Source organism: Gallus gallus, chromosome Z (assembly GCF_016699485.2).
Source record: "Gallus gallus isolate bGalGal1 chromosome Z, bGalGal1.mat.broiler.GRCg7b, whole genome shotgun sequence".
Lineage (NCBI taxonomy): Eukaryota > Metazoa > Chordata > Aves > Galliformes > Phasianidae > Gallus > Gallus gallus.
The window spans coordinates 26291117-26318858 of NC_052572.1; the positions used below are offsets into that span (position 1 = coordinate 26291117).

General features: G+C 42.8%; 2 protein-coding genes and 2 long non-coding RNA genes across 18 annotated transcripts in view; 3 read left to right on the forward strand and 1 right to left on the reverse strand.

Annotated features, from left to right (window-relative positions):
• DOCK8 (dedicator of cytokinesis 8) overlaps window positions 1-16892 on the forward strand; it is an 83056-nt gene extending 66164 nt beyond the window's left edge. For all 4 annotated transcript variants that reach the window (XM_040656265.2, XM_040656266.2, XM_040656267.2 and 1 more), the window contains 13 exons: window positions 1246-1398; window positions 2405-2563; window positions 3346-3446; window positions 3908-4100; window positions 8425-8568; window positions 9467-9598; window positions 10379-10513; window positions 11076-11165; window positions 11490-11726; window positions 12361-12504; window positions 13601-13707; window positions 14881-15048; window positions 15677-16892. In XM_040656265.2, coding sequence (XP_040512199.1) covers window positions 1246-1398; window positions 2405-2563; window positions 3346-3446; window positions 3908-4100; window positions 8425-8568; window positions 9467-9598; window positions 10379-10513; window positions 11076-11165; window positions 11490-11726; window positions 12361-12504; window positions 13601-13707; window positions 14881-15048; window positions 15677-15737 — 1824 coding nt within the window. In that variant the 3' untranslated portion in view covers window positions 15738-16892. The remainder of the gene's footprint in view (window positions 1-1245; window positions 1399-2404; window positions 2564-3345; window positions 3447-3907; window positions 4101-8424; window positions 8569-9466; window positions 9599-10378; window positions 10514-11075; window positions 11166-11489; window positions 11727-12360; window positions 12505-13600; window positions 13708-14880; window positions 15049-15676) is intronic.
• LOC101748473 lies at window positions 16512-27103 on the reverse strand. Of its 2 annotated transcripts, none has more exons than XR_003072532.3 (4): window positions 26121-27103; window positions 21292-23216; window positions 19802-19926; window positions 16512-17210 (listed from the first exon to the last, which is right to left on the reverse strand). It is a non-coding gene; the product is annotated as an uncharacterized LOC101748473 (long non-coding RNA). The 2 variants fall into 2 exon arrangements; XR_003072531.3 differs by having other exon boundaries at window positions 19760-19926.
• On the forward strand, window positions 23672-26241 carry LOC121108544. The gene is made up of 3 exons (XR_005843090.2): window positions 23672-25430; window positions 25581-25690; window positions 26031-26241. It is a non-coding gene; the product is annotated as an uncharacterized LOC121108544 (long non-coding RNA).
• A 119-nt stretch (window positions 27104-27222) lies between the features above and the next one.
• KANK1 (KN motif and ankyrin repeat domains 1) overlaps window positions 27223-27742 on the forward strand; it is a 117328-nt gene continuing 116808 nt past the window's right edge. For 8 of the 11 annotated variants that reach the window (XM_046905208.1, XM_040655366.2, XM_046905211.1 and 5 more), the window contains exon 1: window positions 27223-27283. The gene's annotated coding sequence lies outside the window, so the exon portion shown is untranslated. Of the gene's footprint in view, window positions 27555-27742 lie in introns of all 11 variants that reach the window. The other 3 variants (XM_015280064.4, XM_025144645.3, XM_040655374.2) reach the window with 3 other exon arrangements.

Below are 27742 nucleotides of genomic sequence, written 5' to 3' on the forward strand. Positions count from 1 at the left end.
TTAATTAGGCATCTTAACTCCAGGGAATGTGCAGATACTGCAAAGATATATCTGAATTACATACAATGAGGACAAGTTTTCAATTTAAAATCTGTGAAAGAGCCATTCTCCTATAAAGAAAATTACTTACTCACCTATAAAGAAAAATCAGTGAAATGTTTTTTTCACCTAAGCTATTCTAAAATGCAAATAACAAATAGGATACTCCTGTCCAATTAATGCCTGTTCACTGTTAAATGCAGATTGTCTGACAAAGCCTAATTACAGGGTAGATATCTGAGTAGTTATGAAACTCATAATTATGTTTTCATTGTACTTTATCTTTGGAAGCTAACTTCCAATTAAAATAATGAATTTTGTGAAGCAATTGTTACTCTTATTGAAATAGCTCTTCCAATTAAGCTGACTCAGTTCTTCATTTTATGAAGCAATCATTGCAATTATTTATATTACAACTTAGGTATATACATGTTACTTTACAAACAAATGAAAATGATAGAACCCTTTGTTTGTAATATAAATCAGGCATAAGACAGTGAGATAATGGAGTGAAGAAGGTCAAGGGTTGGGAAATAGACCTGCAAATGGAAAATAATCCAGTGCTCTCTCACACACCTTTTATCAGTCCAACCTGTGCGCATATGACAGTGGTGCAACACTTCTGTGTACAGTGACAGTCTATTAGGACAGACATTCTGCTCCTAGGGTTTACTGTCTGCTAGATGCATGAGGACACTCTCTTAAAGAGGGTCTGTCATGAAAACTGGGCAACAGAATTTTTGTGGCAGGCCGCAGGAGGAACATGCTGGAGGGATTGGGAGGGGTAGGGCGTTGATGCAAAAAGCCAGTAATTGCTCCTTATGCACAAGGAAATATTTGCATGGTTCATCAACTGTTATATATTCTGAAAATAGCAACTCTTCCTGCTTTTTAAGAATTTTGCAATGCTTTATCCTTTCAAAAACTCCTGAAGGCACTGTGGGACTCCCTGAGAAATTTTTTGTTCTCTCTCTATTGCTCATTTTTAAACACAAAAACTATTTTCAAACCCTTCTTCTCTTTAGAATAGCTTGGAAATGGGGTCTATAGAAGCACAGAAATCAGATGCCCATATTAAGGGTATAAAATCTTATTTCTGTAGATTTTAGTCTTTGTCTGAACCCTGTGATTTTCATGCACTAAGCTCATGGTATTTTAATGGCCAGAAATGGTAGTACTGAATGGTATCTTCTCTGTCTCCCTTAGTTTGGAGATTTCCTGTTTGAAGAGGAGGTGGAACAGTGTGCTGACCTCTGTCAAAGAGTTCTCCATCACTGCAGCAGCAGCATAGATATAACACGGACTCAAGCCTGTGCTACTCTTTATCTTCTCATGAGATACAGCTTCAGCTCTACCAGTGTAAGATTTTGGGAACAGCAAAGTGTTTCATGCCAACTGTTTCATGACCAATTGAAACAGCAACTGAAGCTGTGGTAAAAACAGGAAGCATCTGCAGGTCAACATGTTGTGCTGTTTTGCACACTTGAACTGGAAGTGGTGTAAGAAATGTAGAGAAGGAAATGTTTTAATTACTGTTCAATGTCCTGTTTAGGAAGTTTTTTTTGTTTGTTTTGTTTTGTTTTGTTTTGCAGTATCTATAAATACATTTTCAAATGGAACATGATTAGGCTTCTGATAGCAAGGGCTGTATGATAGATAAGCAACACTTTATTTTTCTCATAATTTTTTCGCTTATGTGTCAGAACTGCTTCTGACCAGTTCTATTCTAATGTAATAGAATAACTGTATGTTGCTATTAATGCAAATCTTTCACTTTCCCTTTCATCTCAAGAACTACAAACTAGGCCCTGATTTTACCCACACACACAGAACAAAATATTTATTTTATTTGTGTAGGGTCTCAATGACCTAGCTTGTAAGGACATTCATTAGCATCATTTTCTCCCTAGTTTTCACTTTAAGAGCCTTTAATATGTAAGAAGTGGTGGCTGTGCAGCAGGAGAACATGCCTCTGCAGCACTGTTACCATCAAGGTGTGGTGCATCATCACATGAACTCCTTGGAGGCCATTTGCTTTATAGACTTTTTTCCAGAATGTTTACGTAGTCCTGCTGCCTCTCGTTCTCTCTGAGTGGCCTGATCTATAAGGGTACTGGCCTGGCCTGAGGTAAAAAGAGAGAGCTGACTTCCTCTAGTCTCAAGCAAGCATATTCTTGCCTCGAAGCACTGACATGTCAGAGCCCAGGTCTGCTGATTCTTGCTCACATGAGCAGCAACTTTAACCCACACAGTGTGGGCAGGTAAAAGTGGGTTTAGTTTATGCAGGAGACAGAGATATGTGAACTGATATGATATGCATGGTGTATCATCTCTAATTTTGGGGTTTTTTTCCTTCTTCGGAAAGAATTTTGCAAGAGTGAAGATGCAGGTGACCATGTCACTAGCTTCCTTGGTTGGCAAATCACCTGAGTTTAATGAGGAATTCCTTCGACGATCTTTACGAACTATCCTGGCCTATGCAGAGGAAGATGTGGACATGCAAGCAACTCCGTTTCCCATTCAGGTCAAATCTTTTGTAATATCTGTGGTTTGTATTAGAGCTTTCACATAGGAATGTGCTTGGAGCAAGTCCTAGAATCTCAGTCTTACGCAAGAATGAAAATAATGATGCAGGAGTTATTGTCTGAGCTTATGTCTTATGCAACAGTAAGCAAGACAGAAGTGGAAGACGCAATTCTGTACCATTTGATTCACATTAGAGAAGGGTTATCTCTTAGCTTTGTAGACAGCTTCCTTCTAGACCCCAGCAGGAACTGCACACCATAAGAATTTCCCAGGGTAGAATTTGATTAAGTATGTTTTCTAGCAAGTAGAGCTGTGGAAACATCTCCCCGCTTTTCAGTTTATAAGGTGGCAGTAGCAATAATGAAAAACATTTCAGACAACTGCCAGGTGCTTTGCTGAAATTCAGTCTGTGCTGAAGACTTACAAAAGCATCTGATCTGTTATCAGATCACAGGAGGAACTAAATTAGCACATAGTCTTGTTGGGGTTTTTTGTTGTTAGGTGTTTGTTTTTTTCATTCAGAAATAAACTGATCAAAGGTGTGTCCACCTCATTTTGATTCATTCAAATGTATGAATAAAATTTGCTATGTCAGCAGTGTTAGCTGCATTGAATAGAGTTGGAAAAACATACCTAGTAGCAATTCAGCATCCTGCCATTTCCTTCGGTAAGAGGGACAAAGTTTGAGTAACATATCATCTGTTGCAGAGACTGGTACTTTTCTAGAAGAGAAAAAAATAAGTGCCTGAGAAATGCATGTTGATCTTTGTCTTACTGCAGGTAGAGGAGCTGCTGTGTAATCTGAACAGCATCCTGTCAGACACAGTGAAAATGAGGGAATTTCAGGAAGATCCGGAAATGCTCATGGATCTTATGTACAGGTGAATCCATTTAGAACCGCTAGTGAGGAAATTCTGCAGTGAGGTGAGCACAAGAACTGTGTGTGTCAGGGACAAGCTGTGGACAAACACTCCAGCTGTTCTGTACATTCTCACTTCAGCACGGCTGCCTTCTCACAGGGGACCCAGGTGGGACTGCTCATATGGTGTTATGGCAGTGGAGCCACTGGAAGGTCACTGGTGTGTATGGGCTTGGGCAAGGATGGAAGTCAGGAACTAACGATCACTGAAGGGTCCTGGGTTCAGCATTTTTGCTTCCTTATAATTCCACTGTTTCCTCATTCCCCTTCCCTAGCTGCTACTTTTACCATGTGCTTAGTGAATCCTATTTACAGAATAAAGACAGAGGTGTCTGCTTCCATTCAGCCCATATGGAGAACTACAGAGATCCCTTCTGTTATTTGAGAAGTCATTCACATCTCCTGTCTTCCCTGTGTCGTTAGAATTGCCAAAGGGTACCAGACATCACCCGACCTGAGACTGACTTGGCTGCAGAACATGGCAGAGAAGCACACCAAAAGGAAGTGCTACACAGAAGCAGCTATGTGCCTCGTCCATGCTGCTGCGCTGGTGGCAGAGTACCTCAGCATGCTTGAAGATCGCAGCTATCTCCCAGTGGGTAGCGTCAGCTTTCAGGTGAGTAGAGAATCCAAAGCTCTGACAGACTAGAATGACCTACCATGGTGTGTGTATTTCTTCTTGTGTCAAGCTGAGTAGGAGTGAACATACAGGTAGGAAAAGTTATGATGATAGAGGATCTGTCACCACTTTCGATAGGTCATTCTGATTGTTCATTACACTCACTGATGAGAGCTGGTACTTTAGGATCTAGCTGTCTGTAGCTTCTATCTGCAGCGTTTGGATGCTGTAATCTCTTATTTGCCAAATAAAAACCCCCTATCCCTCTATTATCATATATCTTTTCCTACAGTTGTTACTTAATAACTGTGACAGATTCATCTTTCAACCTTCTTTCTGATAAGCTAAGTAATTGGAGCTACTCTGTTTTTTTAAACACGTTCTCCAGTCCTTTGAGTATTCTCCAGTTACTAAGCAACATCTTTCTCAGTAGTAAATAGCACAATCACATTAGTTTATGCACAGTAAAAATGTCCATCTTCAACTCTAGTAAGTACCTTTCACTTTATAGGTTCAAAGGCCCCACTAGTTTCTTTGGCCTTGTTGAGCTCATTGCCTAGTGATACATCAGAATTTTGCAGAGAGATCTCTTGGATTATTTTTTGTTTGTTTGTTTGTTTCCCCTCTTTGTTTTCTACACCCTATGGATTAAAATATAATTATCTGCTTTAAGAAGTAGTTGGAAATGCAGGTATTCATTCACACTTAGCTTATCAGATTATGCAGTTTTGGTCATTCTTACCCAAATTTATGTTATGTGCAAATGTAGTGATTTTAGTCCTTTTTTTTTCACACAAAAAATAGAATTGGCTACACCTTTAGAATATTCCCATGTGTTGATAATAATTATTTTATGATTGTTGTCTAAAACTGTTGAAGATCCCTTCTAAGACCATTTTTTTAATAGTGTTTGCTGCAATGATTTGGAATCATTCTAAGCAATGGATAGAAATTGTACAGTACCAGCTTAGGCATTGTATAGACAACTATTGTTTGGGCATTGTTGATGTCATCTGATTGTAGTCTCTTTAAAAGTAGAACCTGAGTTTCTATACCCTGGTGTTGATTCAGATTAATTACAATGTCTTTGATTTTTTCTTTATTAAAATTTTGTATCAGTATTTCCATTACTTTGTCTGGAATGCGACTGATAAACCTACTACTTGCTGCTTATCTTGTTTACTTTTTAAAAAACGTAGATCCCTAAAGAATTTTCCTGCTCTGGTACTTCTCCAGTTTTCCAAAACATACAGTGACTCAGTATTAGCTGCCAGAATACCCTTCTGCTTAGCTCATTCAAAGTGTTGAGGGGCACATTTTACGGTCCAGGTGGTTCAGAAAAGGCTAGCACTAGCAGTACATTCATCATCCCTTGATATAACCACAACACACCTGGTTTTTTCGCTTCAGAATAGTGGATGTGAATATTATTGAACCACTTGGAATTTTGCATTGAGTTCAGTATGCTTGAGAAATAGTATTCACAATTCCACTACAGCAATCAGGTCATGGACTAGCATTATTCTTTCATAATTCCTTTACTGTTAAACTAGCTGTATGTACTTTTTTTTTTACTGGCTAGCATTCTAGCCATGGATCTATACTCCCACATTCCTTGTTCTTTTGTTTCTCTTACCAGTTTTGCATACTTCCTAACATAAATTCACTATTTCTGTTTTCTTCTTTTCTCCCTGCTTGTGTTGTACAATCATCATCTGAATATGGGTGGAATTCCTTAGGAAAGGAATGCTCTCAGACTACCATAAATACTTGTAATCACACACACACACTTGACTCTAATTTGATTCCCCCTTTCATTGCTCCCAGACTGAGCAGGTTTCCACAAATGAGTATGGTTCTAATTATTTCAGAGAACTGAAGTCTATTTTACGAGGCACCAAACAGGTTAAAACTTAGACGTTTAAGAGCATTTTAGACAAATCAATCTCTCTGGTCAAAATGCTTATGTAAATACATGCTTGCTAAAGGAAAAGTTGCTCCATAGGAGGGAGGTAGTTAAATGGCTTAATGGCCAGAAACACAATTACAAAACATTTTATCTGACAGCATAATTTTGAGCTTCAGTTTGCTCAATAATAACACTTAACTGTAATAACACTTAGCATTTTTGTAAAGCTGTTCAAGAAAAGATATCCCGTTCTTTATAAATAGATTTGTTTTGTAGCACCTCGTTCAGGTGATCTCTTTAAAAAAGAACATTTCTCAGACTGTCTCAGCTTTACCTGGAGTTCCAGATCTCACTGATTCTTTCTGGGTCCATTTCATTTAGCTTCATTATGAAATTAACTAGTACTGGTGATGTGCATTCGGTTTTCTGTAATTAATGTAGAGTACTGTTCTGAATGAGCAGAAGTGTTAGTTCATTTTTGTAAATGAGTAAAGTGGGGCAGCAAAAGATAAATGAGTTTACCTAGATCTTTTGCAGTTATTTCATTAGAACCCTCAAACTGATTGTCTGTAAGGTAATGCCTTACCATATACTGTGCCAGGCAAGACCGTACATGCTCCCATCTCTGCGATCATAACATTTTCTTTGGAGACTGACAGTTTGTTTTCACACTGAATCCCCCTTAGGAGTGAGGATGATGACTTAAAAAGAGTATGGATTGGCTTTGAAGTCAATTTACAATACCACAGACAAGGTTTTAGTATGTGTGTGTCAATCTGTTGAGATACAAGGCTGATTAGCCTATGTCTGGCAGTAGGCTAATCAGCCATGGTGTTTTGAGGATCTAAGTTGCAGGCCACTTGCTCTAACCTTATGATGAGGTCAGGTGACAACTGGTCAAGCCTCTTAAATTAACAGAAGTATCTCTTTTACTCAAAGAAAAATAGGTCCATGTTGTTCAAAATAGTTACAGATTATGTATTTGGTAGTTTGTAAATTGCTTTTATCATAGAGGAGACTTAGAAAATTATTCCATATTTAAGGTGGGTGATGGAAAAAAGTGAATGGGGTATGTCCATGCTGCAAACGATCATACTAGCCCCAGAAATATATCATGGAGATGCTTTCCCACTAGAGTATGTGGACTGAAAAAAACATGGAAATACATTCCTGACATTGGTTATTATGGATTTAAAGACAAAGAAGAGAGATTTTATGCCTGTGATTTTCTACGTTTCCTCTCACAAATAAATCAATCTTCCGGACACTCTTCCCATTGCTAAAGAAAATAAAAAAGTCATAGAATGCTGTGTGCCACTTTGTGAAAACAGTCCTAATGGTACTCTTACGGAAGGAGAGAGCCAGAAATTGGGCTGTAGCATAGGTTGTATGAGTTGCCCTAGTATGTGCCACGTATGCAAACTGTGTTTAATGTTACTGTCTTCAGTAGGACTGGTGGCCGAAAAATGACAGCCACAGGTATACTAAATGGCGCTGCCATTTTCTCTCTGGCTGACATGCAGACATATTCTCATTCCTGTGAATGCTGTCCTGGGTTTAGTGCTGATTATTGCAGAGGAGCTGACGTGATGTTCAGAACAGACACAGTGATGGTAATGTGGCTGCAGTAGATTTCACTCATGGAAAAACAGTCATCTACAAAAGCCATGGGGAGAAGTTCTGTGTTGCTAGTGATGTGTGATGCCAATTCTTTATCTGAAATCTGATCAATAGTAACAGCCTTCAGACTCTCAGCCATTTTATAAAGATGTCTTCTAGGAATTAGATATCTATCCAGCTGGCATCTTGCACTCAGATTTCCATTGTAATTTCTACTGAAGAGAGACACTATGACACTAAGTTAACTGCTATCAAGTACTAGCAAATCAAACCTTGGCATTCAGTTATTTCAGTTTTTAGAGTGGTACTGTCCATGTTGTACTTCTCTGTTTCTAAAAGTTGGAGAATTAACAACTTGAGAATCCAGGTTCTTCTAAAAGCTCAAAGAAGGTCTGAGGTGCAGCTTGAAATTTTTCACCTCTAAGTTATGAGAAACTGGAAGGATATGGCTTCTAGTTATCCCTGTGGCACAGGAGATTCGGTGCATTCCAGCATTCCAGGGAAACCTACCCACCTGAAGGAGGTCAGCTGGTGATCTACAGGAGTTCACCTTTTAATCCTGAGGCAAGAAAAAAAGTTTAGGATTCTTGAAACGAGACTCCTGATCTGCCATCTGCAAATATTTATGGTGTTACATTTGCTTCTAAGTAAGATTTAACAGCGTTCCCTCCGGCTGCATTTCCATCTCATCCTTCTTTCTGTCATTTAAGTATGTTGAAACTGTTTCTGCGTGGATCTTTACTGTAGACTGTTGGTCTAGGTTCCTGATTTCTCTGCTCTGATTTGTTTTAGAACATTTCATCCAATGTGCTGGAGGAATCCGCTGTTTCAGATGATGTTTTGTCTCCGGATGAAGATGGTATATGTTCTGGGAGGTACTTCTCAGAAAGTGGCCTGGTGGGGTTACTAGAACAAGCAGCAGAACTCTTCAACACGGTGAGTGAGAACAAAAGCATGGAGAGATGTAGAGGGGCTGTGCCAGTTGGATTTCCTGCACAGGAGGAAGTGAAGTTTTAGTGCTCAGCCAGGCTCTATGGATCTGCCCCGCTGCAGACAGCAGACGCAGGGACGCGTTTTTTGGTTGACCCAGCCCCTCTTGTAAATACACTTTACAAGTAGCCTAGCTCAGCCATGTACCCATCTCTTACTGTGAGGACTAGAGGCAGCATCAGCAGAAAGTGATTGTCCCAACAAAGCTTTCTGGCTGGTATTTTCACAGGATGGCACATTTTAGAAAAAAAAAAAAAAAACTCTTGTTTAAAGTGCAGATTTTATGGAGCATGTGAGAGTTGCTCCTACGCTTTCACACACTGTACAACCACTGGTCTCATAATTTGGACTTACTATGCAGATGACATTAATATTCAGCTTGCTCATCATAGCACTGCTAAAAAGCATATATTTTGCATCTCCAAAGAAATCATTTGGGCTCCTTTTGTCCAGATGCAGGTTTTGTTGCTTTCTGGACTCAGTAAAATCATACATGCAGAACAAATCCATTCCCTTCTTCTCACCTGGGTTTCTAACTCTTCAGGTCCCTAACCAGAAACCATGTGCTTTACACAGGAATTTTGTGCTGAGAGCCCAACAGAGCAGAGATCCAATTTAAATCCAGTTTTTTGTTCACAGCTACTTTCAGAAGTACTCTTCTACAGTTAACAGATTTTAGAAAGCTAAAACAAGTGGCAGAATAGATTGAAAGATGAGTCCCATAAATCCCCTTTTCAGACAGGCTAATAATGGAGATCCAGTTTCTTTTCAGAGATCATGAGGATTCATTTCTTGTTTTCTATGTTTTTTCTTCTCTCTCTTTTTTTTTTTTTTTTTTTCCAAGGGAGGGTTGTATGAAACTGTGAATGAAGTGTACAAAATTGTCATCCCCATACTGGAAGCACATCGAGACTTCAGGAAGCTTACCTTGACACACAGCAAGCTACAGAAGGCCTTTGACAGCATTATTAATAAGGTACTTGTGAGGCAAGGCACCACTAGCAAGACATCTTGCTAGGCTGCAATATTTGCTTATGATTGATGATAGTAAAATGAAGACTGCTGAGAAACAGGTCAGTTTTCTTTTTCTAACAGAAGCTTCTGTCTGCTTTGTCCTACCTATAAAGCATGCTCTATAGTGAAGGAGGCTCTATTCTCCATGCCAGAAAAAGAAGTAAATATAGAATTGTTTTAGAGTTACAAAAAAACAGCTGAATAGATCAAACTGAGAAGATTTTATTCAACCTGACCACATATATTTAAGAAAAACAACCTTCTTGTCCACTGGTTAGTATTTTTAGTTATAAAACAGAGGAAAGACAAAAGCCTGCCTGAATTCTCAGTTCTCAGGCTGCTCCTGTACTTATTTTTCTCCAGAAGTGTTTTACTACTGAACCTAGTCAGTTTCATGTTCTTACTAACTTTCGCTCCTTGCAGAATTGAATTTTGTTTAACAGAATGGAATTAAAAGATATTATGAATTGTTTTGTAGAAGTCATGTCATGGTCAGCCTAAATCTTAAGTTAGGTGGCAGTCAAATGTCCTCTTAAATTGTATTTTTTCTTTAATTCATATATGCTTCTAATTCACTGGCACTGAAGACATATAAACCTAAGTATGCCTCTGAAATGTGGGAAGATGTAAAATTAGTAGGTTTTATATATATAGAATAGGGGGAAAGGGGCATCCAAATGATACTCTCTTGACATTGAAAAACAAGTAATTATGATTTTCCTTTTATTCCTGTATCTACTAGGGCCAGAAGCGAATGTTTGGAACTTACTTCCGTGTTGGTTTCTATGGATCCAAATTTGGTGACTTAGATGAACAGGAATTTGTTTACAAGGAGCCTGCAATTACCAAACTTCCTGAAATTTCTCACAGATTAGAGGTAAAGAAAAAAACACGGTGATAATATTTTCTCCTATGTTATATCATCCTTTCTGAAGAACGCACAGAGTTCTAATAGTATTACTGCTATATAAAATCAATATAAAACCAATCACAAACCATCTCTTATACCATACATTATTTCCTTTGTGTATGTCTTTTATCTTTCCATTATAGCCCTTTTTTGCAACAGAATGAAAATGAGGTCCTCAGTACCTTAGTTTGTAGTATATTGAATTATTTGATCTGAGCAGGCCAGATAGTTGCTTTGGTACCTTTTCAGCTTTTTGATGGAACTGCAATGTTTACTTCTTCTCTTTTGAGCTGGAGCTTTTTTTTTTCTTTTTTTTTTTTTTCTTTTTCTTTTTTTTTTTTTTTTTGTGAGTAACTCAAACGGAGCTTTGTCACTAAGATAAAGCCTGGCCAGCTGTGTTTCATGAAGCGTATTTACCACACAGAACTCAGAAATCATCATAGCTGCTCCTTTCTTTTAGAGGCATACAAGTCACTAGCATTGTATTAAGGACTAAAAAGACTCTGGGATAATTCTGTTTCCTTTCCAGGGATTTTATGGTCAGTGCTTTGGGGAAGATAATGTGGAAGTGATTAAAGACTCTGCTCCTGTCGACAAAAGCAAGCTGGATCCCAATAAGGTAAGGAAAGTACTAATTTACAGAGTTGAGTGCTTCGTCATAGAGGAGAGGAATCCCCTTGAAGCTTTTATACTGAAACATTAAGGCGGGTTACAGCCTGTGCCATGATAGCTAGTCACCATGGGTGAAAATTAGATGCTCTGATCCCCCAGGAACCAGGGATGTTGTGCCCTCTCCAGAGGTAAGTTTTGTCAGCTCTGAAGAAGAGAAGGATTTGCAGCTCTGTGCTCTTCCAGACCATGCTTGGCTACATGAGAACTATTGTATGTACCATTCCTTTACACTTATTTCACTGTAAAGTATGGTTCTTCCCTTTTCTCTCAGGCATACATACAGATTACTTTTGTGGAGCCATATTTTGATGAATATGAGATGAAAGACAGGGTAACTTACTTTGAAAAGAACTTCAACCTCAGTCGGTTCATGTACACTACGCCTTTCACCATGGATGGGCGCCCTAGAGGAGAACTTAGTGAGCAGTACAAGAGGAACACCATTTTGACCACAATGCATGCTTTCCCCTACATCAAAACCAGAATAAACATCATCCAAAAAGAAGAGGTAATTGGGTTTGGGGGACAAACCTATTTTCTCAGTGGTTGAAGGAGTCTGAGGGGGAAGGTTTTGAAATTCTGTGCTAGACAAAAAAAAAAAAAAAAAAAAAGCTGAATTTTTCAGACATTACTCTCATAAACAGGAATGGCATAGAATGGGTAGACAAATGTAAGATGGGTACTTATGTGGGGAAGAAAAGGCAGAGCATTTAAATTCTTCTTTTGACTTCTCATATGCTGTGCAGAAGAATACATGGGGCTCCATTAATGGCTGCACTTCCAGCTGATAACATACAGTCAAAGAACTAAATTGGGCTTAGAGCTGCAATAGAGACACAGAAGCTTTATTACAGGAAGAAGTGAAAAACCCTTTCAGACATCAAGTCAGCAACTTAGAATAATAATGAGTATATGCAAATGGAGAATCTCATCCAAATCCTGTTCTTGAAAGCGATAAGATGCCAATAAGTTCTGAATCAGATGCGGCATTTATCAAGACAGCATTTAGACTGAACAGTCTTTCCAGGCTTCACAACTACTCTTATTACATGGGGCGGTTATATTTTTAATGCCAGATTTAGAACAGGTCAATTATGCAGCTGGTTCAGATAATGAATCATCTCTTCTTCCACTTCCAACAGTTTATTTTAACACCAATTGAAGTTGCTATTGAAGATATGCGGAAAAAAACACAAGAACTAACTGCAGCTACAAACCAAGAGCCACCAGATGCTAAAATGCTACAGATGGTTTTGCAGGGCTCAGTGGGAGCCACTGTAAATCAGGTAAAGAATCCAAATAAAGCCAGATGATGATTTTCTGCACGCTTTTTTGCCTGTGCTTTTTTTGCACTCATCTCTTGCACAGGGAGAAGTACATCTAGTCAGACACATTTAGTCACAATGCCAATTTATCCTTTGATACCTACTCCTTTGATTCTGTCTGTTGGGTAGTCTTTTTTTTTTTTTTTTTTTTTTTTTTTTTTCCATTGCTGAAGCAATTCTCAGTTAACACAGCTCCTCCATCAGGTTTGCAATGTGGGTGTATTGAGTAGAGGTAGGGGTGTTTCTTTTGGTGGTACTGCTTGATGAAATGCTATCTTGGTTGTACATGCCAATACTCATATCAGCCTTGTGATTTCATCCAAGGATTTTGTATTTCTAGCATGCTAGCCATCTCAGCTATTTTGTTCACTCCAGGTGCATCCTCAGGGAGCAAGAATAATAACTCTGCCTGCAATCATCATAAATTCACAGTTTGCAGAACTTCATGAAGCCAAATAGATGAGTGCCCTACCCCTCTCCCCATCCCCCTCCCCACAGAAAACACCAAGATGCACTTAAGATAACATAAACATGCCCAGTAACAAAAAAGACTTTCCCAAAAAAGGACAGAACAAAGACAAACCTGAGAGAAAACTTGGCATTATCCATGTTTTCACTGAATTGGTTTCTTTGCTGAAAGCCTAAAATCCTGTTGGTTTCTCCAGATTCTTGGTCGCTGAAAGCCCCCAGAATGAAGTAACATGTTGTAAGCTTTGAAAAGAGTGGCCCCTTTCTGCCCTGGTTTTATCTAACTCCCTTGAGATCGAGTAATACCACACATAGTCTTTGGCAGTAGATCTACCCTAGCTCTTGTCTGAGGAGTAGAATTGGTTCTTTCTCTTCTTTGTGGGCCTGGATGAGAAATAAAAGCAGGTAAGGATAAAATATAATGTGCAAAAACAGTTTGCCAAAGGTAAATTAAGAGAAGAAAGGAAAAACATCCTGTTACGGTGACTGGGCATAGTTTTCTTTTCATCTCTAATTTCATGCATGAAGTGACCAAGCACGTGGTCTGTTTTCAGTCTTTTCTAACATTTTCTTTTGTTGTTCCTTCAAGGGACCACTAGAGGTAGCGCAAGTGTTCCTGGCTGAAATTCCAGCAGACCCCAAACTTTATCGACATCACAACAAACTGAGGTTGTGCTTCAAAGAGTTTATAATGAGGTTAGTAAAACCAAATTTAAATATGGAGTGGTATCGATAATGTCAGTAATGGCAATAATGGAACAGTAATATGACAGTGTAATTAATTATACAAGCTAGTACCACACATCTAGGCATGTCGTACTTCAGGGTCGTTGGTCCAGACTTACTATCTCTTTGTTGTAAATAGTGCTTTGCTGGATTTTGCCTCCGAAATGAGAGTAAATTTTAAGACTTCAAAAGAATTATGTAAAAAAGTAAGATTCAGCATTCATTTTATCTTTTGATATTTCACTGAGATTTAACACGAGACTAATGCCTTGATTTCATTACATGGTATTTTTGTTTTATATATTAACATGTATGAGGGCTACTCCAAAATTAATGCCTGCTGTGTTATGATGGTGGCCCACCACAACAGAGGCAGATGTTGGTGGTAAAGCAGTAGAGGTTGAACCTTCCCACCAATACTCCATTACATTCTCTTGCCACATGACAGCTGTCAGCAGAGAGGCACTCTGACAAAATGGTATCTGACATGGAAGTGCATATGAAGCAAAAGTGTGGCACTGAATTCCTTCCTCCATGCTGAAAAAAAATGGCACCCACTGACATCCATCAACACTTACAGAATGTTTACAGAGACCAAGCAGTGGCTGTCAGCACAGTGAGGCAGTGCACAGTGCATTTCAGCTGTGGTGGCAGTGGATCACCTCCACTGGTGCAGATTTTTGGTGCCTGCAAAGCTGGTGCCTGCAAGCATAGCATGCAGGCTTTTGTTCATCACTGGTGAAAATGCACAGCTAGTGCTGGCGACTCTACTGAAAAAGAGTGTTTTGTAGCTGAGAACTTGCTCTATCTAGTGTTATTGTGCTCTTTGTATCTGTCGTAGTTTCCATGGAAATGAATAGGAGACATGACTTTCTGAGAGACCTACATATTATATACTATATTAATATGTTTTATATATTAGCTCCTCCATGAATTTCTGTTGTCTTTAAAAATACCACCTCAGTTTGTGCACTTCAACAACACAGAGGTTTCTTACTAGTTCACCATGACTTTGATGTTGACAAGTTTCCAGAGCCCAGAGGAGCTGGTGTCTTGTCCATTCAGGTTACCTAACGCAAAGTTAATGAGTTGAGCAGAACCAGGTAATGCATATTGTGCCTTCTTTTCTTTCCTTTTGTGTAGGTGCGGTGAAGCAGTGAATAAAAACAAGCACCTTATTACTGCTGACCAGCGGGAATATCAGCAAGAACTCAAAAAGAACTATGGGAAGCTGAAGGAGAACCTTAGGCCCATGATTGAGAGAAAGATCCCAGAGCTGTACAAACCTGTCGTGAAAGTCAACAGCTCAAGGTATGATTAGGGCAGGGCTTCCTCTTGCAGCTATAAAAAAGATGCCTCTTTTTAAAGGAATAAAGGCTGTTCTACCAGTAGGTTTTGAAACACAGCAAAAAACCAGGCCATAATGCAGACTGCTAAATTCATGTTTGATGAAAGAAGTCTGCTGACTTCCACTAGAGCTGAATATAGTATGAACTCTGTCTCTCAAGCCGCTCCATTATGCATTATAATATAAAACAAGACTTTCCATTTGACTTAATAAAGAGTGAATGGAATTATCTTGCCATTTCTTAGGCATCTGAAGCCAGACAGAACATGTATGTGTTTATTTTGAACATGTGGCACTGTGTGATGTTAGCCAGAATGACGTAAGAGTGATCCTTTCCATAACACAATCCAGTTCAATGCCTTAACTGTGACATAAAAGTTTTTAATTCTTCTCTTTACTTACAAATATATGCCTCTTCATAAAGCCACTGAGTCCAGAGTGGGGAGAGTGGGGAAGAAGGAATAAGCCTCCGATCTCCCAACACATAACATGTTTCATATAGTAATTTGTCAGCTGCTCCTTTTCAAGGGCAGTTATTTCCTCGATATTTTTTCATATGCAGACTTTATTTGTGGATCCATTTCATTGCAGGGAATCATTTCGTAACCACAGTTTCAGGAAGTACGATGCCCAGACTTCACAGAGCACCTAAGGACGAGCTGCTTCTGCCAAGGAAGAGCTTTGTGCCACAAGCCAGAAGTGGCAGGGCATTCAACACCAGTGAAATCAGAAATCTCCTCATACAGAACAGCATGTGTGCTTTCTGGACAGCATGCAGAAAAGCATTTACATGTGATCTCGGAAGACTCCAAATCATCTGTAAATCATGAGGGCTTGGAAGGGAGGGGTTGCTTTTTAGATGCTTTTGCATTTGTTGTAAAATAGTCATGTAATGCCAGGGGGGATGCCATTGGAAGGGTCAGTGGCATGAGACTGGTCACCACTGACAGACTCAGAACTCTGTGAGGGCTGTCTGAGATGTTAAATGAATCCAAACAAGATGTCTACTGAGTGCTGAGGAATGATGTCTATTTACTTTCCTTTTCCAAGACAGCATTTATCCTTGTCCACTTTGTGGGAGAGCACATTCTGCAAGTTAATCACATGCTTAAATGCTTTCTTAATGACAGGGGACATAGGTCCCTGCTCAATGTCCACTGAGCTGGAGCTTTAGGTAGGAAAAATTCCCTTGGAAAGCTTCTGACACCAGTTTCCATTACAGTCTTTAGCTGCAGAGAGAGTTCTGCACAAATTCTCTCACCAAAGCTCAGAAAGTAAGAAGTAGCAGCAAGGAATTTTTACAGATTTTTTTAAAATGTTTAAATGTAGAGACAGCTACTCGACACACGGTTGGATTTCTTAATAATTAATGTCATGTTTAGCAAAGCTAGCAAGTAATAGTTTAAATAGAAGGCGCTAAGCTATGTAGTTTTGGTGATTTTTATTATGTAATGCTATTATGTAAATACCCTTATACAAAGTCAACTACAACAGCATGCAATGAGAATTTCCTACAATGCACTTACTCAGGCTTTACTGCATCTTTGGAGAAATTAGCACATAATTTATGATGCCTAATGCTTAGAATTTTCTGAGCCCTGGACAAACACGTTACTAAATAATCTTTATAGCACTTCTCTGAAGTAAGGAAATATTACTGCTATTTTGCAGATGGGGATAAGGATGTTGATGCGCAACAAGAACTGTTAGGACTTCAGAACTCATTTAGTGAGGCCATGGCAGTCACAATTTGCACTGTGTTTACTGTGTAATGCTCATGTTTTGAAATAAAGTTCCCTTGATATTACTTCTTTTCCTCTACTTTTTTTTACTGTTTGGAAATGATAGTTCAATGCTGATTAGAGTGACCAACCCATTTGGCCAACCACCACATAATCCAGTGTTAAAATTTCTAATGAAAGACTAAAACTGAGAACCACGTTGTCTTAAGAGAATTGCAATGAACCCTCCTGGAGTGCATGCCACCAAATTCTAAACACAAGGCCGAGGCTGCTGCTTTTAGCCAGAACATTTTGACATTTTGTGCTCATTTGCAGCCTTTCCATTACGAACAGGAATCTTCCCCCACACTTCCATTGACATCCAAGGGAGACAGGTTTTGCATCTGCAAAGTAGAAAATTCACACATAGAACAACTTAAGATGTGAAAGTAGGTTAAATAAACTCTGTACGTACACAGCACTTAGAAGGCAAGGAAAAAATTACCTTCTCTCTCAGTTCTGCAATTGTAATAATTAAGAATAAGTACTCAGTGATTTTGAAGTGAAAGCAACCAAGGGGCGTAAACAAATGCTATAAAAAGCTCAAAGCAAAGATGCCTCTGTGGAGTGGCTTTTCTGCATTAAAGCTTCTTGGAAACAATTTTAAAACAATTGCTCAGAAGCTATAAAATCTCTGCCTGTCAAAGCCCACCCTTTTACCCACTGTCATTAGTATCCCATTCTGGAAGGGTGGAATACCGTCACCTATCAGCCCTGCAACCCAGCCTCACTGTTTACAAGATGCTTACCCTTTACAGCTAAATAACAGAAGCCTCAGGTAAACAAGGCAAAATAAAACAGAAAATCCTATGGATTCTGTAAAAGTAAGGACATGTTCCACATTGTGTGATCCTGTGCCGTTGGTCTCCTTGAGTTATAACAATTCTCTGGATAATCATCTGAGTCCTAAAGGACTGTTTGCTCACATTTTGTGGGCTGAGCTCAGCCAGTTGGTCACTCTAACCCTCAGTTTGTAGCCCACGTCCTCTCTTCTGCAAATGATACGAGGTTTGTACGTTGCTTCTGAGACATGCACTGTATGAAATGTATTAAACATAGTAGTCAAAAACAAGTGATCTCAGCATGGGCAATACTCTGGTGTAATCTGTGCACTGAAATGAAAAGGGGCCCCTGTGGAAAGTGTTTTTTGGATACCTGAATAAAAGCAATGCATACTCGCCATAGAGCTCAATTAGCACTTGGTAACAGTAAATGTTGGCATGGATTGAGTTTTTGACAGAGTAAAATGAATACATTTCTCTGACTGCTTATGCTCTCAGTGATGGATTGGTCTAAAAGGGGCATTTTTATTAGAAAACTTGACTGTTTTCCAAGTGCTCGAGAATTAAAAACCTAACCTGGATTGATTTTTTTTTTCTTTTTTTTTGCAAACAATGTAGACAACTCAATACTGCCCAATACGAAATCCTGAGAATGCTGACCTATATGTTGAACTGATCAAATCAAAGGAAACCCAGCACCTCTTGACAGTGTGTTTTGTTTTGTTTCTGTTTTATCTTTCATGGTTCTTTTTGGTGGATTTGTTGTTTGTTGGGGGTTTTTGTTTGTTTGTTTTTTAGGATTTGTTTAGAAATCCTTGAAAGTTGTAACATTTTGATTTGCTTGTCTGTTTTAAGCATTCTGCGGGTGCTCTGTGCCTTTCAAAAGAAAAAAAAATAGGAAAAAAAAGTACAAAGCTGATTTCTACTTTCTTTTCTATTATTATTTTTAATGTTCCCATTAATGAGTGGGATGTGCTGTGGTGTCCAGACCTAGGCATGGATCTACTCTTGGTTACTAGAGACACTTGGGACGAAATACACCTTCCCTATGAAAACAGTTGTGAGAGGAAAAATCACTATTCAATTGTTTAAGTGGCTCCAGTACTGCATCCAGAATGACACAGAGCTCTTGGAGTGTGTCCAGAGGGCAACAAAGATGGTCAGAGGGCTGGAGAGCCTTTCCTACAAAGCCAGGCTGAGAAGGTTGGGTTTGTTTGGAGAAGGGCAAGCTCCAGTGAGACCTCAATGCAGCCTTTGAGTACTTGAAGGGAGCTTATGAACAGGAGGGGGACCTACATTTTACATGGTCTGATAGTGGCAGAACAAGGGGGAATGGCTTTAAACAAAGGGAAATTTAGATAAGGTATCAGGAAGAAACTGTTTACCCAGAGCGTGGTGAGGCACTGGCACTGCTGCCCAGAGAAGCTGTTGGTGCCCCATCCCTGGAGGCACTCAAGGCCAGGCTGGATGGGCCCTGGGCAGCCTGAGGGTCTTTAAGGCTCCTTCCAACCCAAGCCATTCTGTGATTCTACAGTTTCCATGATTCTGTGATTTTATAAGTGCCACATGTTCAGACCTGAAGTATTTACAAATATTTTTAAATTACAGATATAAATAAATAATTACACTCATTATTTTCTATGCTATAAAATTATTCTTCTATGCTATGAATCAATTTTATAGTATAGAGAAAATATGGATCTAGAAATTCTTTAGGAACTGTTTGTTTTTACAGAAATAAGGCTTTTCCGTATGTTCCTGTATTTGTGGTGTTTTCTAAGCATGCACTGGATGACCAGCATTGAAATCCAAATCACAAAGCAGGTGAAACTCTAATAACCAGAGGGAGAAGGAATTTCAGCTAGAGGGAAGAGAAGCGTGTTTTGTGCTATTTAGCAAACATCTGTGAAACAGCTGGACAATAAGATTATTTCCTACTCTACATTTCTGATTTGCCAAATGTGAGTGCCTGCGCAAGCTCCCATTCCCAAAGGGTCTTCATGAAGCCTGCTTAGCATTGCTGATACAGTCTTCATACTCTGATTGAAGAACTGTTTTGGGTCATAACAGTAAATAATAAATAAAGAGGAAGTAAGCACAAAACCATAAACCTTTTCTTTCTTTGTGGGTCAACTTGAAGAGAAATGTACAACCTCTTTTCGGGTATCAAAAAGTGGAAGTATTCCCAGAGGAGTAAGTTCATTCTTGAGTGAAGGCACAAAATCCTGGATGCAGAACGGAGCCCTTTGGGTGGCATGTTCCCTCACTGAGAAGACCACTAAAAAAAAAAAAAAAGAATGCTAATAGCAAGAATAACGTCGCAAAAATCAAGCTGATGTCTTTTGCCTCAAAGGTTCTGGGTAGCCCAGAATGATGCTGCCTCCAATGCAAATTCATACTGCTGGGTTTTAACATTACGATGGGAGTATAACCTTAGGCCACCAGGGTCTAGGAGATTTCAAATAGGTCTGCTGATGTAACAGGCCTCAACCACTGACTACACAGAAATCCATCCACGTGAAATACAGTGATGGGAGAACAAAACCCCATGCTGTAGAGGACATGATGGAAGTGGAGTTATGAGCAGGCTGGAGTGCTGCATGCTCCTCACTCCCTAGACTGGACCATGCAGCACCAAATGCACGGTTGGTGTGCTTTCATGGAAGCTGTCAGGCAAAAAGTATTCAGAGAAGATTAAAAAAATGAGAAAATAGACAAAATGATTTTTTTTTTAATATTCATTTTTTTCTTTTTTCTTTCATACAACACCAGAGTACAACTTCTAAATAGGTTTGAGACCTCCTTATCCCAACATGGCCTGGACTCCAAAACGTAAAAATAGGATCACAAAGTAACTGGATCATTCTACAGAAGAATGGTACAGTGAAATAAGTTGGACTCTGCAACGAAAGTGCAGCCCAGCTGAAGAAGCCTTTGCACCGCAGCATCCCAGGAGATTGGGGGTGTATAATAACAGCAGTATTTTCCTATACCTGCTGTAATTTTATCCTCTCCTGAGCATCTGCTTCAGCTCTGGTCAGAGGCTGGCTGAGGTGACTCTTACTTATGCTACTAAATGTTTAAAGCAGAGGACATAGTGGCAGCATGTGCCAGCACGGACATATCATCCAGAGCGATGAGGAAGCACCAGGCTGGCTCTGTGCGCTTCACATGCTTTTGGGCCCCCTCTCCCTGCACAGGGCTGGGAAATCCACCGGGAGATTCAGGTTGCGCTGTTTCTCACACACACAGCAGCTTACAAACCAATGAGAGGGAAGAGAGGGCAAAGGCAGAAAGTCCTTCTGTTTCTTCTAGCACTGATGTACTGCTGCCACCTCTCACTGACCAATGCAGGGTACACCCCCACCCCCACTGGGAGCCTGCAGGCACCATCATGGGGCACTGAACGTGGCACCGTGGGACATCACCCATGGAGGCCATCTTCCCTGAAAGGCAGCTGCACCTCGCTGCACCACTGAGCATTCCCACAGCCCGCTAAGGGAAAGCATTCAGTGCATGGTATTTGCAGCTGCAGAACTGGTGCTTGTTTAATCCTGTTTAGCCTCAGCTGCCTGCTTTTAAACAGTTCCCATCTCTGCCTGCAATGATGCTGACGACCCCTTGGCCCAGCACTGTATCTGACCTCAGTGAACCCACACGAAGCTTGGGAAGGACAGGCAAGTGCAGGAAGGAGCTGCAGTCAGGTTCACTGAGGTTCACAGGTGTGTAGGAGCGCACTGAAGAGACTCCATAGAAGATCTGGGACACACCAACACGTGCTGCTATCGAGGCTGTGCAATGCCAGTGCTGGAAGGAAGGTGGAATCAGTGGCTGAGGCTGGTGGGGGCCTCTGTGTCCCTCTAGCCCAACCCCTGCCCAAGCAGGGACACCCAGAACAGGGTGCCCTGTCCAGACAGCTTCTGAAGATCTCCCCACAGAAGACCCCACAGCCTCTGGGCAGCCTGTGCCAGGATTCAGTCACCCACACAGCATAGAAGAGCTGCCTGATGTTCAGGGGGAGCTTCCTGTGTTCCAGTTTGTGCCCTTCCCCTCTTGTCCTGGCACTGGGTACCACTGAACAAAGCCTGGCTCCAACCTCTCTGCACCCTCCCCTCAGGCATTTACGGACATTGATAAGGTTCCCCAGAGCCTAATTTTCTTTAAGTTAAGCAGTCCCAGCTCTTTTAGCCCCTCCTCACAGAAGAGATGCTCCAGTCCCTTCATCATCTCGCTGCCTCTCCACTGGACTCTCTCCAGAGTGTCCAACTGTCTCTTGTACTGGGAGCCCAAAACTGGACACAGCACTCCAGGTTTGACCTCACCCACGCTGCTCAGAGTGGAAGGAGCATCTCCCTCAACTCACTGCCAATTCTTTGCCAAATGCAGCCCAATAAACCATAATGCTCCTTAGCAGCAAGAACATACTTTAACTCAAACTTGATGTCCACTAGGACCCTTGGCCCTGTTCTTGAGCTGGATTCCCCTAGCATATCCTGGTGCCAGGTGCAGGACTCCACACTTCTCCTGGATGAACTTCTCAAGGTTCCTGTCAGCCCACTTCTGCAGACAGCTGAGGACCCTCGGGATAGCTGCACGGCCTTTGGCCTATCAGCTGTTCGTCCCAGTTTTGTGTCATCTGTAAACAGGCCAAGGGTATCTTCTGCCATATCACCCTGATCATTAACTACTATGTTAAATAGGACTGGAAAATGGCCCTCACTTCAGCAGCGAACCAGAAGTACCACAGCACTGTCTGCACAGAAAGCAACACATCTAGAAATGCTCTGAGGACTAACTGATTTTTGAATCCTCTGCAGGGCTCTGTATGCATAGAACACTTCTAATTGAGCTGCCATTGGCATGGATAGAAACACCAAAGTGCACTCAGAGATGGAACCAGAAGCACGCCATGTGTTGAAAACAGGGACTCCTTGTCTGTTTAAGGATGGTCTGACACAGCAAGAGGGTGTCTGTTTCCATACAATAACAGCTGCATCCCAAATGAGGCCCCTGGCTGTCAAAAATGAAGCAATAGGTCACTTTAGTTTACAGAGGAATGTGTACTCACTGCCTGCACCAGGTTTTGTTGCCAGGAGGTGCTTCCACTTATAGTCAGGAGTTTTTCAGAACATAAATATAGCTCTATTAGACTTGGCATGCGCTTCAGCTCATCCTGTTTCCTCCCTGTGCGGTGGTCAGTATCAGATTCTTCAGGACCAAGAACCTCTGTGAGTTATCAGGGAGATCCCACACCCAACTCTGGTGCTATAAATCACAGGTTGATCTTCGAGGCATCTGTTCCAAGGGCAGCAGATGCAAAATGGGAAGGAAGAACCCGCTCCCTTCTCCAACTAGATTATCTGTCAAGGTGAGACCTTGAGAGGCAATCACTTAATAACCACCAGATGGGCCCACGTTTGTTAAATCAGTCAGCAGATGAGAAAAATAGGGACGAGATCACCTGACCGCCCTTCTCATCACCATGCCAACCGAGTACTCCAAGTTTTCTTCCCTTGAACTTTTGCAGCCAAGGCCTTCCATATCCTAATTGCACTTCTGGTTTGTTTCCTTAAAGAAAAAAAAAAAGAAAATAGGCAAAAAGCCCCATGAAGTACAGTTGAAGCACAATTCTGCCAAGTTAAAACCTAATGAACTTAAATGAAGTCTATCACTGAAAAGTGAAGCGCACGTGAAGTCCGTGACTAAGAGCAGTCCATACTAGCCTGAAGCTGCCAACGAGCACATGTTGAGAGTTTGCAGTGAGCAAAGATATAAAGGAAATTGCATGTGTCTCGCATGTGAAATGTGGGGATCCTCCAGAGCGTCCCTCAGGCCCTATCTGTGCTGCGAGCCAAACCCAGATGAGTATCTGCCTTCCCTCCAAGAGGGGAGGAACTCCTCCATTCGGTAAAAGAATGCTTGGATCATTAGTTTCCTGACCCCACCAATCCCTGGGGGGTACATGCACGAATTTGGGATTGCTCTAGCTGAGTATAACTTTGGGAGTTCATTCAACAAACTCTTGGCTCTGGAAGGAATTGCTGACATTTCTTTCTCTCCTCCTTTCCTCTCACAGCACAATACAGCTCTTGCTTTTCTCTTTCACTGTGGTTCTCAAGTCCTCTGCTGGGGGCTGTGAAATGCCTTCTGCTGGTACCCTGTGAACTTACCCAACCCAATCCTCCTGCTCACCGACCCACTCATCTGCTCCAGCACAGCCATCCTAGCAGACCTTTGGTGACTTTCATTCTGTAGCATGTTTCCTCTGTGTAGTCTGAGAGCCCAGCTGCTCTATGCGTGTACCTGTTGCAGAAATCAGCGTGTGCCTGCTTGAGGTGCCAGGCAGCTCGTGACAGATGTCAAGTCCAAGTAAAGCTCTTGGTGGGGACCAAGTGTGGTAATAAAGCTGCACAACGCTATTGATTCAGCTGAAACTGCAATAGCCTTTTCACCCAGCTTAGAAGTAAAACAAAGATCTGGCAGCTCTGGAGAAGCAATCATCCTTTGAAACAGTCCAGGGATAAAAGGTAGATTAAATCTAGTAGGCAAAACGATGGCAATTTTTCCTCTACCTTATTAGCCCTGGTCAAACCCCAGAGAGCAGTGTATTTAGAGAGTGCTCCTTTAAAGACAGGGGGAAAAGGCAAGTGCTACATTTCATCTGGTAAATGATTTCTGGAGTTGCATTCCTGTGCATTCATGCACAAATTGAGAGCGCTGCTGAGCCTCAAATATCCGCAGGCCTAATGGTGAGATCCAAGACAACGTGTGACAAATGGCAACGCGTACCCTCCAGCACCGGGAACGCCAATGATGGAAACGCAGCCACATGCTGCAGTGTTTCATCTCACTTTGGGCTGACAGGCGAGCGATGTGAGCAATGCAAGTCCCAAGTGTTTGTGTGCTGCCGGCTGCTGCACAGCCTTGGGGTGCGGAATGTTCCCGTCAGCCTTTCCCATCGCTGTCCTGCTGAGCGACTGCTGCTGTGGAGCCATGGATGCCCACTGCAGGCAGAGGTGACTCACCTGGGGGATGTGAGGCATCTTGTGCTGCCGTGTGGCAGCCGCTGAGCAGAAGTGCTGCAGCATACAGCAGCAGACAGGAACTCTAATCCCAGTGCTCTGCACACTTTGATGCAGGGCCGCAGCCCCTGCTCAGTGCACTGGAAATTACCTCGGACAAAGTGATTCCTCTCCAGCCTTTCCTGCATGCATGCATGTCAACTTTACCTGCACCGTGCACAACCCAATAGCTCACAGAGGTCTGTGAAAGCACATGCAGCATTTCACAGAATCATAGGATTGTTTGAGTGGGAAGAGACTCTTAAAGGACACCTAGTCCAACACCCCTGCAACGAGCAGGGACACCTGCAGCTCAGTCAGGTGCTCAGCATCCTGTCCAGCCTGACCTTCAGTGTCTCCAGGGGCGAGCTTCCACCACCTCTCTGGGCACCCTCCTCCAATGTCCCTTAATGTAAAAAAATGCCTTCTTTCCTAATATCCAATCTGAAACTCTTTTAGTTTGAAACCACTTCCCCTTGTCCTTTTACAGCAGTCCCTGCTAAAAAGTCTGTCCCTTTCCTTCCTATAGCCCCCCTCTATATACCGAAAGGTTGCTACCAGGTCTTCCCAGAGCATTCTCTTCTCCAGGCTGAACAGCCCCAGACAGCCCCCAGGTGCTGATGGGTGAACTAAGGCCTGGTGGGTTTAACTGCACTGGGAGAGGAAAAAGCACCACCTACTGCGCAACTGCACTGAAGGCTCTGCTGTCACTCTTACGCAGGTAACCAACAATTGACTTCTCTATTTAATTTCACTTGTTTAAACTGGCAACCCTTGAAAGAAAGGATTAAGTGGGAGAAGTAGAAAGGGCCCTATCTGCTTGCTCTGTTCATTGCCGTGCTCTGAGTGCTTTCATTCCGTGTTTGTACAGTTTCTGGTACAACACAGTCCTGACCCAACTATCCGGATGAATGAGCCGATGCTAAGGAGCTGCTTGCTGGCCCGAGTGCACTTTCTTTTTGGCCAGCACTGCCTGTAACGGTGAGTGGTGCTCACTGCTGTCTTAACTATTCCTTTCATCAGCCTCATCGGTAGCTCAGCCATAAAGAAAGCGCCTTTGGATAGAAAATTAGCACTGTCAGGATTAATAATTACTGGCATTTCAGGTGCCGCAGGCTCCGGCCACAGATTCAGGCTGCAGATATTTCTAAAAATAAGTTAATGTAAAACGTTTTAAAGTGCTTTTTTTTTTTTCCCCTCTTTTAATAAAAGCTTGGGGGGTTTGAGCAAGGGTTCATAGCAACGTGATAACGGCTTTGCTTACAGAAATATCTGGCATGGTTTAATCTCTAAAATGTTTTAATGGCTTTGAGTGTTTCAGAAGAAATACTGGAAATGATGTGGATGGGGATATCACCGAGTCAGCTTCTCACAGAACAAGGAAAAAACGTAACTGGTTGCCTGCCCCTACCTGAGTGCGCTCCACTGGGAGAAACAGACATTTCAGAACTCCCCGCATGTCCTCCTTGCTGTATTTTGGGATCAGTGTTCATGGAAAAAAAAAAAAAAAAAAAAAAATCCTTGCTGTTCTCCACTCATGAGCTTCGGGCATCGTGTCTGCAAAAACAAAACCATCTGGAAGTAGGCAGGTTTTAAGGAGAATTACCCGGAGAAGCGCAGAAGGAAAGCAGAGGGATAATGGAGGGAAATGGGAAGGGAGGACTGGGAGGCGACAGCACAGCACAGCACAGCACAGGCTGCAAGGAGCACGGACAGAGCCACGGCGTGCAGCACAACCACAAAGCACAGAGTAGGAATCCTCTGCGCACCAATCCTCACTGAGCACCCAAGCAGTTAAGCCAAAAACCAGAGCCTTGCAGAACTGGGACTGTACCCTTTCATAGCTGAAAAGGCCGTAGGGACAGCCTGTCCTGGCCAGCACAGATCAAGGCAACAGCTTAAAAACACTGCTCTGAGCTGCTGAGCAGGTTTTCATAGAATCACAGGATGGTTTGGGCTGGAGGGGACGTTAAGGATCTCGCAGTTCCAACCCCCTGCCACGGGCAGGGCTGCCCCCCACCAGCCCAGGCTGCCCAGGGCCCATCCAACCCGGCCTCGAGTGCCTCCAGGGATGGGGCACCGCAGCTTCCCACTGGGGCAGCAGTGCCAGTGCCTCACCGCCCTGTGAGCAAAGACTTTCCCTCTAACATCTAATCTAAACCTCCTCTCTTTTAGTTTAAAGCCACCTCCTCCTTGCCCTATCGCTGACTACCACAGTCATTTTCCTAATACGCTGCGCTTTCCTCGCAGCCCCGACGACGATCCCGCTTTCCACAGCTCAGTGCCGGGTGACCGCGGCTGCAGGACGGAGGCAGGAGCCCCCTTTCCGCCGCCTGACCCCGGCCCAGCAGCGCACTCCCAGACCCGCTCCGAGGCGGAGATCCCGGGGGGCGCGGGGGGCCGGGGGCTGCCCGGGGGGTGGCGGCCGCGCGGCGCCCGTTTGGGCAGCGCGCAGCCGCAGTGCGGCCGCCGGCGGGTACAAAGCGGCGGTCGGAGCGCGCCGTGCCGCCTGCGGCGGGGCCGGGCGGCAGTGCCCGCCCTCGCGGCGGGGCCCCCGCGGCGCGGAGCCCGCAGGTGAGCGGCGAGAGGAGGGGGGGGCGGGCGGTGTCCCGTCCCATCCTCCCTGCCCCTCCACGCCTCGCGGCAGGGACGGGGGGTGGGGCGGGCGCAGTCCGGCTGCGCGCGCTCCGTGGGTCGCGGAGGTCCCCTCCGCGCTTATCCGCGGGCAGCGGTACGTGGCGTGCCGCGGGGTTCCTCTGCGCGCTGCTTTCGCCCGGGTGATGCGCGGAGCTGCACCTCGCTGCTACGTCTGGCACCGCGCGCTGACTCCCCGCCTCTCTCCGCGGTGCGTGCTCGAACTCGGAGCTCTCCGCCGAGCGCGCTGATGCGGGGTTTCGCGGCGTCCCCCCGGGCGGCTCGGCATGCGGCGAAGCGGAGGGTGCCGCGTATGGGCGCGGGGCGCGGTGGGGGTGGCCGCCCCGGTGCGGGTCCGGTCCGTGAACGCTTTGAAAGTAAAGCGGTGATTTTACTTTT